The sequence below is a fragment of the Phoenix dactylifera genome, chromosome 15 (assembly GCF_051530095.1).
Source record: "Phoenix dactylifera cultivar Ajwa chromosome 15, Ajwa_hap1_PhDact_Kaust_v1.1, whole genome shotgun sequence".
Lineage (NCBI taxonomy): Eukaryota > Viridiplantae > Streptophyta > Magnoliopsida > Arecales > Arecaceae > Phoenix > Phoenix dactylifera.
The window spans coordinates 16,321,007-16,336,570 of NC_143204.1; the positions used below are offsets into that span (position 1 = coordinate 16,321,007).

The following is a 15,564-nucleotide window of genomic DNA, read 5'->3' on the forward strand; positions in this document are numbered from 1 at the left end:
CCATTAGATAAAAAGGTCAAATCCATACCCAATCCATTTATAACCAAGCTGGTCTCCACTAACCCAATTCCATCCAATCATCAAAAGTTTTAGCTCAACCCTAGCTATTTTGGGTGATTTAGATAGATTAGCATGTACAAGTGACAAATTGCCAGTTTATCACTTCTCCCTTACACCTAAAGTCTCATTTAAGCAAGCTTTTTTTTTATAGGAAAAGCACATAGAAATCTATATTACTATATTGATGGGTAGTCCAAGAGCTGTCGAAGTGTGATATGTTCTTTTTATTGTTGCATCGCATAGCCAAAAAAAAAAGAAAGAAAGAAAGAAAAGAAAAGCAAGGTTCCACAATGCAAAAAACAAATTCTCTAATTCTGTTTTTTTTTTCTTTTTTCTTTTTTGAGGGGGGGGGGGGGGGGGGGGGGGGGGGGGGGGGCGTTGTCAACGACAACAACAATGATAAACAAGAGTTTGACTAATTATTACCATTAGTCTAGAATAAAACTATGATTATTACAATTGCTTCTGCTATCGCAAGATCGATGTAGTGTAACATTGGGTTAGGAAAGGTTCCTCTGGGACTGTAAGTGAAGTCCTTGAACCAGTCCAACATCCACCAATAACAGAGAAAAAAATTGTAGGGCCTAATCCCCATAGTTGTACATTTAGTAACGTTCCTTGTGAAATACAAATCTAGTGGAGGTTTGGGCAGTCATCTTGTGACACAATCTCTCCAAATCTCTTCCCAAATGTTCTGGTCCACAATAGAAAACCCCTGCAACCAAATTCACCAAATCATAAGCAAGTGAGCAAATCCAATCCCACCTCCAAGACCAATAAGCCACTGCATCAAATTCCTAGTTTTTTGGTTTAGGACTGTTTACCAACTCCATTGGCTTAAGCCAGTGGTTCAAAGTTTACAACTTACCGGCCTAAATCTGACTTTCCTTCGTAGTATTTTAAACTACTTTTCAAGTCCTAGATTCTAAGATGGTCACCAAGACCCCTAAGAAACTCTTCCACTAAAATCACCATGTAAACTTACCTACAACTAAGATTCCCATTTTGTTTACTTCATAGTTATGGTTAAATAACTTGAACTATCATTTATGGTTTCTTACCAATCCTCTCCCCTCCATGTCTAGTAGCCAAACCAGAGAAGACTTTGAACCAGTTTGGCCTAGCAAATTGCGTCCAAACCTGAAAGATCAAAAAACATGATAAGCCAAAGCTATAATTTTGAACAAATTTTAAAATTCTTTGCACATGTTATCCTTTGTCAATTCATTAACAATAACCAATCTGTACTGAGACTAAAGCCAAGCTTGTGATCTAGGAGGGGTCTGGCCCTCCGACATATGCGCTATTGCAAACTTTCTGGCTTGGCCTCGTAGTAATACTAGTTCGGTAACCGGTAGAGCATTCAAGGATGGTGGTAGAGGGGGGAGCACATCAGCTCTCATATGTTTCTTTTTTGCATTGGCTTATTGAATCATCAGAGAAGCACAATGAGAACTCACTGGAGTCTTCGAGATAATATCTACACCGCTCTTCATGAAATGAAGGGCTTGGATTGCACTGATCAGTGCTGATCTCTTGTCGCCTTCTCGAAAAACACTGGTCAGATAGTTGTGCATTTCTATCACTCCCTACAAATCCAAGGGAAAGAAGTTCATGTGTGCAATGAGAACATTAATTCATTTGGTAAGAGGACCAGAAGAATACATTAACTGTTAGAATAAATGATGAACAACTATAAGCAGCTGAGTAATGCTGCAAGTTTACCTTCTTCTTATTTAAAATTGAAACCTCCTTCATGATGTCCCTAAACCACTCAAATGAGCCCTGCTCTCGTGTAACCCAATAGAAATAAGCTTTTGTTGGGCCCTTGTCATTGCGAGCCTGAACATCATTTACCTATTTAAAAGACAAAGTAGTGCTGATTAAGATAACAAACACAGGCTTCCAACATCACAGTTGAAGGGAAAGAATGGAGGTCCTACAGTATCTAGTTGTGGCCCTTTTTGGCCGTTAGCAATGTCCTTGAGGATGCTGATGAATGGTGTGGCCCCAATGCCCAGTCCAATGAGCAAGATGTTCTCATACTTACAGTGGTCCTGAGAGGCTGCACCATAAGGGCCATCAATGCTTATTTTTGGGAAATTGGCCTTGCCAGAGACTAATGCCTGAAAACACACAGCAAAATCTGTTTTAAATCTATAAAACAAATGCCATGAGTTGGGAGATCAAAAGGCACTGTAAAATTTACATTCTCCATTGATATTTTTGGATCGAGAATTGTTTGGTGGTTGTAAGCTAAGAGACTTTACAGTAACTTCTCTGCTGACACCTCCATCTTACTGTTCCTGTTTTGTACTTTGAGAAAAAAAAAGAAAATAATTTATACCTCCTGAAAAAGGCTGTAGATTTGATAACTCCAATCTCCAAGTGATCTAATATGCAAGCTTAAATGGTCATCATCCGGCGCAGATGTAAGTGAGAATGGATGCCTGTAATGCATGCAAGAAATATTGGTTTTTGAGCAAACAAAATCTAAGGGAAGAAAAGGAAGCAATTATTCCAGTATTTCCATTCAAAAAAGTAGAATTGCATAAAAATACTAATTTTTCATAATATTTCTCCACATTCCTTAGGATAGTCTAGACAGGAATAGTATATTTATTATACCATTCAAATGTAGATATCTGAGGGCATTGTACAAATATGTACATCCCGCTGCAATATTGGAAGCCTGCAGGCTTTTGCAGTTTCAGCGACAGAACTTCACCAGAATAAATTGCTGCCTGTTGCCAAAAAAAAAAAAAAAAACAAGCATAAAAACACATAGATACTATGAGTATGTAGCTGTTAAGGGGTTTATTAGTCTTTAGTGAATATATTACATACCTTGAGAATTTGGACACCATAAATTCCTGACCGGATTATCCGGAATACTCTCTCCCCAGCATATATCAGGACCGGGATCGCTATGTACATCCAAGTCTGCTTATAAGAGGAGAAAATGAGGAAGAAACTACATGTGAAGAAGAGATCAGTTTGCCAAAAGAAAAACAAAACTCTAATGGTGAGACCAACTTAAGAACGGCAATTCTATGAAAGGTATCATGCAGGTACCCTTAAGTTGGCTGTTTTTAAGTGAGAATTAAACAAATGAGAAGAATATTTGGCCTTACGAGGCGTGATATATGATGAAAACAATTCGGCAAAAAGCTCTGCATATGACTAGAACAAATACTATTGGTTAATGTAATCATGGTCACAAGTTATTTTGATTTGGCAAAATTTCCAATTCAGTAGAGGTATGAAAAATTCATAAGACAAAAAAGAAAAGAGTGAAACAGAAAACTTGTGGAAATTTTTATAGAGAAATTATGCATTGGAGTGGTTAAAATTTGTATGCAACGTTACTGAGTTTTTACATGGAACATACTGCCAACAATCTTTCATTTTGAGAAACTACAGCCACTAATCTATTCTAAGCTATAGCTGTAAATTATGAATCGTGCTTTTAGGAAGAAGTATGATGGTGTACCGTTTTCTCGGCTACATCCTGAGTTAGGAAGAGGAACAAGGAATGAACGATGAGCAACACATAGACCAGGACAAGCAGGTGATGCGAGTACCAGAAGGCATTGAACCCTGCAAACCATCTTATTGGCCATGGCAATGATGCATGCTGCCTTCTTGATGGCCTTGTGGCAAGAAGGAATGCTATAATCATCAGGACCACCATTGCTATCCCTGTAGCACCCTCAGTAGTCACCAATATCTCCAAGTATGATGGCTGCCGGTAATGGAAGCCTTTTCCGATTGTTCGCTGGAACACCGATCTTTTAGCATTGACAATCCTTGGGAAGTCGCATGCAAGGTGTGTACCAGCATGGAGGATCACTCCAATCACAACCCCACCTGCGATCAGCTACACTAAAGAAAGGAAATTACAGTCAGAAGTCCCAGCATGAAACAATATTTGTCTTTCATGACTTTCTTGAAGAAAAGGGGTTTAACTTTCATGATATTTTGTTATTTTTGATCCTTCGGAACTTGTTGATGCATCCTTGAAGATAATTTGTCTTCATTTTTTCTCTTAAACTTTTTGACCCTCAATTCTGATACATTTCAGTAATAAAAACTGGAGGGGCAAACAAAGAATTGTCAAAAATCAATTTTAGTACTAGCAACTGAATAACTAAACTTTAGATCTTTTTTTTTTTTGGAGAAAAATGGGGAGTACCCAGTAAAAAAGGTTTGTAAAGGGTGTTATATACTTTACGAAACAGAGTGAATAGATTGATCGAAGAGGATTTGAAAGGGGATAACTATAAGACAAGGTCATTCAGGGTTGCCAATTCAAAAAGGGAATTCAGAGAAAGGTATTATAGTTTCTCTGATACATGAATCAGTGGTTTGTAGAATTATAAAGTGTACATTCTTTGTAAAAAAAGAAAAGAAAGGTTACTAGGTGTGCCCAAGAGATACCTTGTGGAAATTGATAGTGTCATTGAAGGGGATGGTCGAATTGATCCAGCGATGCTTACGAAGCCACGTCATGGTGTTACGAGATATTGGGAGGAGGACAAGTGCCATATTAAGCTTCAATGTCTCAGCAGAACCCTTTGCAGTACACAGGCAGTATCCCATAACCTCGAAGGCTGATCGATGGCGGTATTGGATGAATTTCCACACAAAGAGTGAAAGGCAAGCAGCTAGCCAGAGCAAGACCACCCATACTTGTCTCCAGTGGGCCCGGAAAAGGACAGCGATCAGTGGTCGCTTTGGATGACTCAGATAGCTCGCCGGCGTCCCCGACATTGGGGATGTCTGGGATAGATTGTCTCCTGTGCTCTGTAGCTAGATTTAAGATATTAGGTTCAGAATTATGTGTGGATGCAGGATTGGCAAGTGTAGGGGCATTTTGGTTATTCAAAAGAAATATGAGGGTTTAAATGGAGCACCTCAACGGCTCCTTGGCCAGCGTCAAGCTCTTCCCTTATCAGGCGCGCGCACTCGCTGGCTTCGTCTTGGAATAAAGAGAGCCTATTCAAGGATGCTGTATACAATATAGCCTGGAATTGAACAAAATTACGAAAATGCCACTAAGCTACTATTTACCACAACTTTATATAGATTCAGCTGTATATTTTCACAAAGATCTTGGAAAAAATGTAGAATTACGGACCTGCTTGATCTCCTCCTCTGTGATCTTGTCATGGAAATTTCTCCCACTCCTGAGAAGTTATGCACTTGAGATTAGTCGTGAATCTTGTTTGGTTCTTAGCATGTAGTTTTGGGAGTTCTGAGAATATGTCAAAACATTCTGCAATGTAGTACAAGTTTTTGACAAGTTCTTAGAATTGGAGCTTATGAAACTTTACGCTTCCAAGGCGATTCTGATCTTAGGAGGTCTGAAACCAGAATCAGAGGCTTGGTGGAGCTCAGGACTTGTGTTTTGGTCATTTTTGGCAGTTTTTGGTGGAGTCCCTTCTACAACTCCATGTATGTCTGTGGAGAAAAAGAGTTAGATAAACAAGGAAACTGGTTAGAATGTACCGAAAAGATATCAGAATTTCAATCATTATTTAAATGAAAAATCTGTTCCAGGATAATTGAAGTCCACTCTTCATAAGCTACAAAGTACATTGAAATACAGAAAATTATAAACCGTCACATTTGCTGATAAACATGTAAAGATTCATATATAAGAAATTAGAAACCTTTGAGCTAGTAGTATAATGAGCTGATGTAGCATGATTGTTAGGCTAAAAATCTGAGCAACCCTAACGCAATATATTTTAGGCCTAATTATCGTACGTTCATTAATCTAATGCACACTCCTTTCTCACTCACAAGACATACCGATGCATTGCAAATAATCTGACTGGTCAGACTGCTTTTCTACCTCCCTCCATCCCAGCTGTCCATCCTCATTTTGATCGATGAATTCCATCTCAATTGAAGGGATAGGCAGTAGCTTAGTTAAGCCAGTCTCCATTGGCTGATCACTTGGAAGTGCAGCAGTAGCATCCATTTGAGAAGGAGATGCAGAAGAAGATAGCTGGTGACGAGGGGTGTTTTGAGGATTCTGTGGGCTGTTCTTGAAGAGGAATTTGATGTCCATTAGAGGAGATGCAGAAGAAGATAGCTGGTGACGAGGGGTGTTTCGAGGATTCTGTGGACTGTTCTTGAAGAGGTATTTGATGTCCATTAGTGGTGGGCTTTGGGTTGGAGAGCAAAAGTTATGTGCAGAAGAGAAGCAGGTGTAATTTGGGTCGTTCTCGGAGTGGACATGGATTTCTATAGCTGGGGTGTTCTCCTGGCAAAACCCTGGGGAACTAAAGGTGGAAGAAGAACAGGTTTCATGGCCGGTACTTCGGAAATGTGGGGAAGCATTCAGGGAGTGGACTGAAACTTCCATCTTTCCACAAGTTTCAGTACTCCTAAACAAAGTAGTACTCGTAGGAGCAGCAGTACTAGTAGAAGAGAACAGTGGTTTTTCCTATTTGACAAAAGACTGGACGAGGATAATTCTCTTGGAACGCAGCCATTTCTAATCTCAACAGCTATCTGGTACCCCTGAAATAAGAACAGCTCAAGCAATAAAGATGTGGTTCTCGATTGATTTGGCACTCTTATATATCGATTCAGTTCAGAAAGGAAAAAAGATCGATGATGAGAAAATGGTGAGCTGTTTGCCAGAACTTCTACGTAGGTCTTTTTAGGACTTAAGACTTTAGGAGTCGAAGAGGAGAAAAAGCATGGAAAGAGAGAGGGAATTAATGCATGGAAAGCGCGGGAGCTTCTCACACATACTACAAGCTCTGAACCTACTACTTCTAGAAGTCCTCATGCATGTAGAGAGAGAGATAGGCGATGACCTCGTCCTTTCATTTTTCAATTGGTGTGCAAGGGAGAGCAAAGGGTGGATAGGTTGAGATTGGTGATAATATCTTTTTTCCAAAGCTATTTGGGTGGAGAGATGATTGAGTTGGTGGCTTTGGAGGCCATTTCAGGTAGGAAGACTGGAAGAGAGTGGGAGACAGAGGGAGGTGTTAGGGTGGGCTTGACTAAAGTGCTTCAGTTGGTCCTTATTGTTGAATAATTTGGTTTGGTTGATTGGAGGTTGTTGACACCAACTTGTCTTCTTCATTCATTGATGGGCCCGATCTCATGCTATTGAGGTACAGCATGCAAGGTGGACCTCCATTTGATGGGTTCTTGATCCTCGGCCGATCACCATCCGTTCACCGGTGCATCAAGATTTGCACGAGGTTCATCTCATCTTGTAAGCAGAGCAGGCCAAATGAGGCCAAATTTGTCAACGCAGGAGCACAGACCAGGATGGCAACTGGTTAACAAACGCTGCACCGACAATAATGGTGTGGTTAAGTTGGAGTTCAGCTGGCTTGGGTGGTAACAGGTCTCAAATTTTGTCCAAGCCTTAAGGTTGAATGATGATTGATGATCAATCGGTCGTAACACTTAGGTTGAACGATGATCGATCCGCCGTAACTCCTAGGTTGAACTTAACTATCATTCCAATGCCTTAGTAGCTCCTGCTCCTCGGTCAGTCATGTACATTGACGCAGACCAAAATACTTCAGAAAAAAAAAAAAGGAACACACATGAAAGTATATATAATATTGTGGTCTAGAATTGTTTTCATCACATCATCATGTAGTTTTTTCAAACCTAACAATATCACATTTCCATAATTTTCTACAAAAGCTACCAACCAGAATACTTTTCGCTTAAAGGAGGGACAAAAATTCCATCTCGCACTTGGAAAAAGAAAATTCCAAACATCCTCAATTGTTAACTTTAAAAAGACTATGGTAGGGGTGCAACTTGGCTTGGCTTAATCTTGACTTGGCCTATCTAACCTACTCATCCGGTAGAGTTGCATTGAGGTCTTATAAGTTAAAGTTGGACTACAGCTCGAAAATCCCAATCAAATCTCAAGCAAGCTTGCGGTAGGGTTAACCTTAATCGAAACCGCACGGTCCGCACCCAACCTAACCCAACTTACACTACAGTAAAAAAAATAATTTAATGATGGAAATATCATTATTAAAATTTCTAAAAATTTTTGCTAAATCCTTTAGAAATGATTAGTAGAACTGTCATATATCATGTTACCAAAGAGATGGATTCGAAAAAATCTGCATCTATATAGTCCTGTTAATAAAGAGATGGATTCGAAAAAATCTGTACATCCAATTGCTAAAAAGCTCACAATTAGTAATTGTTGTAATTACAGCTAATTGTTTCCTTTTAGTAACTTTGTGCCAATCTTGTAGCAATAGTCATGATGGCAACTAGATTTCACTTGTAGCAATAGTAATAATTTGTTAGAGCATTAGCAACATTTATAATTGTAATTAGCTGTTTGCTTTTAGCCACAGCTATTAAACTTAGACACATCGGCTGATTGGATCAGAACTGTCGAACCATGCCCTTATCCAATCTGGTTTTATAATAGGATAATTGCATTCATGATAAGATCATCGCAAGGCTAGCATGATCTAAATTTATATACACCCATTTAATTAAATTTTGCAAAAATATCTCTTGCCTGATGTAAAAGATTCTACTAAATCACTAACTTAAGCAAAGCAAATTCTTCATCACACAAGTGATCTGTGCTCAGGACAAAGAGGAAGTTAGTAGACACAGACAACTTCCAAAGACACCTGCATTTACAGAACTATTCATTACAGCCTTTAACACTACCAACTCTCATCACAAGCATCCAATGATGGAAATCAAGTCCAATAATCTTTCCATACTGGTGAGTAAAATTTGTTATTTTAGCATAAAAATATAAAAAAGCAAACAGAAAAACAAAAAAGAGACATGGCAACAGTCCATATAAACCATACATTTCACAGCCTTTTGGTCCAAAGATGATTCCACGAGCAATGGAAAGTCATCAAGTTTTGCCAACTGGTTCTAGAACCTCAATCATGACTACACTGTTCCCCCTGATAACCTGTGGAAAATTTAATATGGTTCAAATCGTCAAATAATTTTAGCAATTTAAAGGAGGAGTTAGCACCTCCCAGCAAAAGGAAGCTACTTAGCCTCAAAAGGGACTTGTGGTAACCAAGATTCGCCATACTGGTACCGAACTCCATACCGGTGCCACACTAGCATAGTGTTGGTATAATACGAAATATTTTTGGCATATTGAGGGTCGGTACACCATCGGTACTAGTACCAGTACCGAACTGGTACGCTATGTTCGGTATTATCCGGTTTGGTATGATACAGGCATACCAAGGGGGTAATCTTGAATATGTCATCATGTGCCTCTTCGAGGTTAAGTTGCATGCTTTCCCATGAAAGCATCCAGAGAAGAAAATGACAACGATAACTATTTTAAGAAAAGGCCTCCTATTCAATTATAATAATTAAGATCTGCAAAGAAACTTACCACCATTCCAATATCATTCGGTTCCTTGCCGACAACCTCTACAATATTGTCAACTACCAGATTCATAAATTGGTCAAATCCACGAAGAGTACCAACTACAACTCGGTTTGCGTTCAGCTTGACTACAAAAATGATTTCACATACATACATTAGCATAAACTTCTAATAGATAAAGAACAGATTGAAGGCTAACAATGCAGTGCCCCAGAGCTAGGGGCATTTGGAGCCGATCGCCCACATTGCTACCCCATTCAGTCGAGTCGACACAGGATTTGATTCATTGGTTGAGAGTGGCTATGCGGCGGCCTAGCACGGTTGAGGCCGGGATCCGGGGGGCATATTTGGCTCATTCTATCTGGCTGGATAGGAACGCCGGCATTTTTGAGGGCAGGCGGTTACCCCCGCGGATGGTGGTGGACAGAGCCATGCGTCTTGCTAGAGAGGTTTCTACCACTGCTATTACTTTCTCTTCTGAGATGGTCAGGGACACCTGGGGTACTCTTTCTGCTGTCACAGCGCCCAGGTTCGTCCTAGTCTCTTGGGTACCCCCACCCCTTGGTCATCTCAAAGTGAATTTTGATGGTAGTAGGTCGGCAGACGGGGTGTCAGGAGGAGTTGGCTTTGTTATCAGGGACCATCTCGGCAGTTTGATAGCAGCCGGTGGCTGCCGCGCGCCGGAATTTACCGTAGTCGGTGCGGAGCTGCGGGCAGCCTGGGAGGGGATATCCTATGCGAGGCGGGTACTTCGTGCTGAGCACATATGCCTTGAGGGAGACTCCTCTGTGGTGATAGAGTGGATTCGGAGAGTGGACAGATATGGAGATGATCATCCTCTCATCCGTGAGATTCGGAGATTGGCTCAGGAGTCGAGCGTCTTCCAGGCTTCACATGTTTTTCGGGAGGCGAACAGTGCAGCAGACTGGGTCGCCTCTTTTGCTGCTCGGCATTCCGGAGAGGTCATTTGGACATCGTTAGGAGATATTCCTTCTACGTTGCACTCCTTACTTTATTTTGATATGGCTGGATGTACTCAACTTAGAGCTATATGAATTGCCGTTTTCAACAAAAAAAAAAAAAAAAAAAAAAAAAAAGGCTAACAATGCAAATGACTTGCAAATACCAGACAAGGGCAGCATAGATGAAGAATAAAATTTAAAAAAAGGCAAAAAAAAGAAAATCAAATTGAGTGGCAGTCTCCCTGACAAATCTGACTATATAACTTGAACACAAGAACAGCTACAATTACATTATATGAAAATTTAGGAGGAACAAAATAAGCAAAAAGAAGCAGGAGAGAAATCTCGCGAAGCACATAGAAAACAATGATGTTCAGAGAGTTGGAAGATTCTAATAAACACACCAAATTAAAGTAGTTGCTAATGAAATACAATAAATAACATGCAGCATCATTCTGCATGCTTCCTTAAAATCAAACATAACACATCTGCTTATGCTCTACTTGGTTACTGCAAATCCTAGGTTAAGGAAATGACAAATTGACAAAGAGATTTGAACATGCTAAGTTGCTACCTAGGCTGACAGATATCCAACCCCTTTCTCATTTCCTTTGACTTGCTTACACCACAACCAAGCAAAGCATATAATATCTTTCTAGAGGACCAAGGTTTTAATATTGCACATATTGCATATTGAGCAACAGGTTTGATAAGAGAGTGATAGAAGACACCACATGATCAATCATTTCTATTTTTCTACTATATTGGCTTACAATTTCTTGAGGTCCACAATCTTATTCAACACCAAATTGTAGAGACAACCAACATTCAGAAGGAGGAATCAAAACCAAAGGAGAAAGGCATAAATAGGATCACACTGGCTCACAAGCAACAAGCATTTGTGTAGTTTTTTGCAGGTTTCAATGTGCATAACAAAACATAAAAAAGATGCAACACACACTTGGAGCAGGCATTGAAACACAGCAATCACGCATAAAAAATAACATCCTCATGTCAATTTTTAATATCTTGCAGGTGAAGCAACATAGGCGTAAACAACAAGCATTGTCCCAACTCTCACTCATCCTGCATTGACCTTGAGATACTCCTGACACGTTCTATTCATAGTCTGTTGTACTGCACCGTACTGCCTCGTATGGAGTATACTGTATTGTATCAAGAGAAAACCAGTACGAAACTCAACTTCGAGTCGATGCAAATTCCATACTGCCCCGTATCGAGGTGCGTACATATCTGTAGGAAAGCATACCGACCTGTATCAAGGAGTACCAAAAAAAAAAATGAAAAATAATTAGAAAGCTATTTCAATATAGGATAAATACCACACTGTACTGATCATACTGTATCCACCATACCGTGCCAACCCGCTAAGGTATCGATACAGTACCCGATACCAAGATTGCGGACCTTGGTTCTATTACTGATAGATCCTGCTCATATTTGAGATCAAGAAATATACTAGTTCTTAGCTTTCTTCTACCACACATCAAAAGAGGCAGCAGGAGAAAAAAAACCACTTAAAAATTAATTAACCATCAATAAACAATTCTCTAGCCTAGCCACTCATAATCCACTGGCAAAGATTTATGCATGGAACAAAATCTATAAGAAAAAAAAAAGCTCGCTCACAAAAAAGTATTCTAGTTTTAACATTAAATGAAGACAAACAAAAAAGCCCTATCAGAGTAACTATGACAAAAGCTTCATTTGGAAACAAATCCATAGCTTTCAAGAGGTATTCCTTGTTTAGGGCCACTATTTCCAATATTCAACTCAAAAAAAGAAATTAAAAATACTAAACGTAGTGTTGAGTGGATATCACTTATAGAACCATGAGCTCATTGTGAATCAATTACCAAGGAACAATTCTAGCACAACCATATTCCAAGGAAAAAAAATTCTTCCATTGAACAAGATCTATTAAGAATTAAAATTTAGTTCATGACAGAAACTATAGTAAAAACTTCTCTATAGCTTCCAAGCGGTATTCCTTATTTAGGGCCACCATTTCCAATAGCCAACTTTTAAAAAATAGTAAATCAAAAACAATATTACACGTAGTACTAGGTGCAAGCTACCCATTGAATCATGAGCATGATGACATCATCATATACTTGCTAATATACACAAACATGCAAATGACAAGCTTACAAGGTTCTCGCGTTGTCTTTTTTCTCTTAAAAACTTCCTAAGGTACTAAGGCCCCGTTTGGTAAAGCTTTTGAATGGCCAGAAATCACTTTTTAGCTCTCCAAAAGTACTTTTGGATGATATAGTAGCGTTTGGTAAAAAATCCGAAAGTTATTTTGATTTTATTAGAAAGATGAAAAGGTTTACTTGGAAAAAACTTTATTTTGGAGTTTCTCTCCAAAAGTGCTTTCTGACTAATGTTGGAAAGCTATTTTGATTTTAATGAAAAAAAGTTTGATGACCAAAATAACAACCAACAAATCTCATTATTATATCTTAAAGCATATTATATCATAATATATTATTATACTATAAATATAATATAATATAACAATAAAATAATAAATTATATTATTATATTATAATAGTATAATATATTATATTATTATAGTAATACATAATTATAATATAATATATTCTTATATTTTATTATAAGCATAATATGACATATTATTACAATCATAATTTTACATTATAATAATAATAATAATAGTTATATTATGATAATATATGATATAATTATAATTAAATTATTATAATATATGATTAACTATATAAAGGACAATTTTCTAGATTATATTACATTATATTATATTCTATTATATGATTATATTATAATATTAATATATATAATAATATTTAACAATAATATAATATAATCTATTATTAGATTAGATTCTAATCCATTATATTATATTATATTATAGTATATTATTATTATATTATATTGTCGTAATATTGTACTATTAATAATAATACTAATAATAGTAAAAATACCAATCATAGTAATAGTACTAATAATAGTAATAGTACTAAAAATAATAATAATACTAATAATTGTTGTAGTATTAATAATGATAACAGTTCTAATAATAGTAATAGTATAATACTAAACATAGTAATTATTCTTAAAATAGTAACAATATTAAAAATAGAAATAATAATAATAGTAATAATACTAATAATAGCAATTATACTATTAATAGTAATAATACTAAAAATAGCAATAATACTAATAATAGTAATAAAAATATTATTATTAAAAATAATAATAGTAATAATAGTAATAATATTTATGTATATGTGTGTGTCTATATATAAATATATAAATGTACAGATATATATCTACATATATGTACAAATATATATACATATATATGTGTGCGCGCGCGTATATATATATATATATATATATATATATATATATATATATATATATATATATATATGTATATGTGTACATATATATAGGTATATGCATAGATATATATCTACATATATGTACATACATATACCTATATATATGTACACATATACAGATATATATTGATATATATATACACACACACATATATAGACATGACCCATTTTGATCCATCTAATAATTTAGGTCGGGTTATAACCTGACCCATTTAGTATGTTTAAGACTTGTTTATTCCATCTAAAATTATTCAATCTATTTTTGTCCTATTTAATTAGATCTGCTTAATCTATTTAATCCATTAAAAACCCATTTAACCTATTTAACCCATTTTAACCCCTTTAAATACATTTAATTCATTAAAAATCCACTTAACATGTTTAATCTATTTAACTTGATTTGATCTATTTAATAAATGAATTATGTGGATTGCGTTAGATTACCTGTTTAATAAATAGATCAGGTTCAGATCTCAATTTTTGATCTGTTTAATAAACATGTCATGTTCAGATTGATAGATTTTTGACCTGACCTACATCCAACCCAACCCATATCTAACTCGACCCGACCTGATTGGCAACTTTAGAGATCCTTTTTAATCCTTCAAAATGGATCTACCATCCAAACTATTACAAAAATCTCAAAGGAAAAAAAAATAGCTAATGCGTACCATTTCTATGGCTTCACTCTTTGTCAAAGCTTTAAAACTATTACAAAAATCCAATATGTATTTTCTCTAATGTTATCCTGCACCATAATTTCAGATGGATCCTTCTTCTTGATGTGCTAAATTCTTAACATGTCCTTCCAGGGCTATCGTACAAAACAACCTTTTATAGACAATTGAATTGCTGTCACATCTTGCTCTCACGTAAATAAAATGCAGGATCAAATTTTATATTCCTCTTGATGAGATTTTTAGTGAGGAGCCAGTTCTTAGAGAGCAACTAAATGAAGACTTGATCTTTAATGGTAACTTCATTCTCCAAATCACCTTGGCAGAGCTGAACAAAAGAGCCTGCTGTTGTTAAACTCAAACTTCAAACAAAATTGAAGCACTTTTCCATTATTTTAAACTCTTTCAAGGAGGTTATATAAGGAGCAAGCCTCTTGAGCTGACATAGCAGAGGGTGTTGGTTAAAATTAAGCTGCTAACAATCGCCATGCCGACCCAAGCTCTCTGGTCAGTTAATGAATTATAGACATTAATAAATAACGATCAAATCAATAGTTGAGAATGCCAATTGATTTAATTGATAAAATTACAGTATATTGATACAATCCTATCCTCCACCCCATTTTGATCAAGGTTTTACCTATCCTAGATTTTTTTTTATAAAAAAAGAATTATAATCAATAGCCCATTTATCCAACTAGAATCCACTACAGTTTTGTTGCCAAGCTGAAATGGGCTATCAATTCAAACAAGTTATTAATATTCATGTTGTATGCATACTTTGAAACCAGCATATTCCACCAAATCCTATCACTTTTGTCAATTTTGATCTTCTCTCTTCTGCAAATAGGATTTGTCATGCCTATCTAGGCTTAGGATTTTTTACAATGTCCACAAATATCCCATAGCAATATAGCAAGTCCAAAATAATACTTTTTCGGTGCTTGTTTTTGCGTATTGGAAGTTTTCTAAATCCACGTAAGCATTCAACCACCACTCCTATGCCGCATCAAAATCTATAAGTTGCGAACTTGGGCGATAGCTCCGTGGTAACGCTCTCTTGCTTG

The 15,564-nt window shown here is 36.8% G+C and overlaps 2 protein-coding genes across 3 annotated transcripts; both read right to left on the reverse strand.

Annotated features, from left to right (window-relative positions):
* Positions 1 to 457: 457 nt before the first annotated feature.
* Positions 458 to 6,627, reverse strand: LOC103708281 (respiratory burst oxidase homolog protein F-like). 2 transcript variants are annotated; one of them, XM_017843088.4, is made up of 14 exons: positions 5,878 to 6,627; positions 5,397 to 5,523; positions 5,201 to 5,249; positions 4,977 to 5,087; positions 4,501 to 4,872; positions 3,554 to 3,940; positions 2,908 to 3,003; positions 2,689 to 2,804; positions 2,408 to 2,510; positions 2,004 to 2,186; positions 1,786 to 1,917; positions 1,521 to 1,649; positions 1,122 to 1,200; positions 458 to 775 (listed from the first exon to the last, which is right to left on the reverse strand). In XM_017843088.4, exons 1-14 carry the CDS (start codon positions 6,434 to 6,436, stop codon positions 666 to 668), a joined length of 2,553 nt encoding a protein of 850 aa, XP_017698577.3. In that variant the 5' UTR covers positions 6,437 to 6,627; the 3' UTR covers positions 458 to 665. The 2 variants fall into 2 exon arrangements, with proteins under 2 accessions (XP_017698577.3, XP_088567877.1); XM_088711751.1 differs by having other exon boundaries at positions 4,501 to 4,866; positions 5,878 to 6,625.
* Positions 6,628 to 8,950: 2,323 nt separating this feature from the next.
* LOC113462797 (putative small nuclear ribonucleoprotein G) lies at positions 8,951 to 9,626 on the reverse strand. Its single transcript, XM_039134466.2, has 2 exons — positions 9,455 to 9,626; positions 8,951 to 9,010 (listed from the first exon to the last, which is right to left on the reverse strand). Exons 1-2 carry the CDS (start codon positions 9,608 to 9,610, stop codon positions 8,951 to 8,953), a joined length of 216 nt encoding a protein of 71 aa, XP_038990394.2. The 5' UTR covers positions 9,611 to 9,626.
* Positions 9,627 to 15,564: the final 5,938 nt, after the last annotated feature.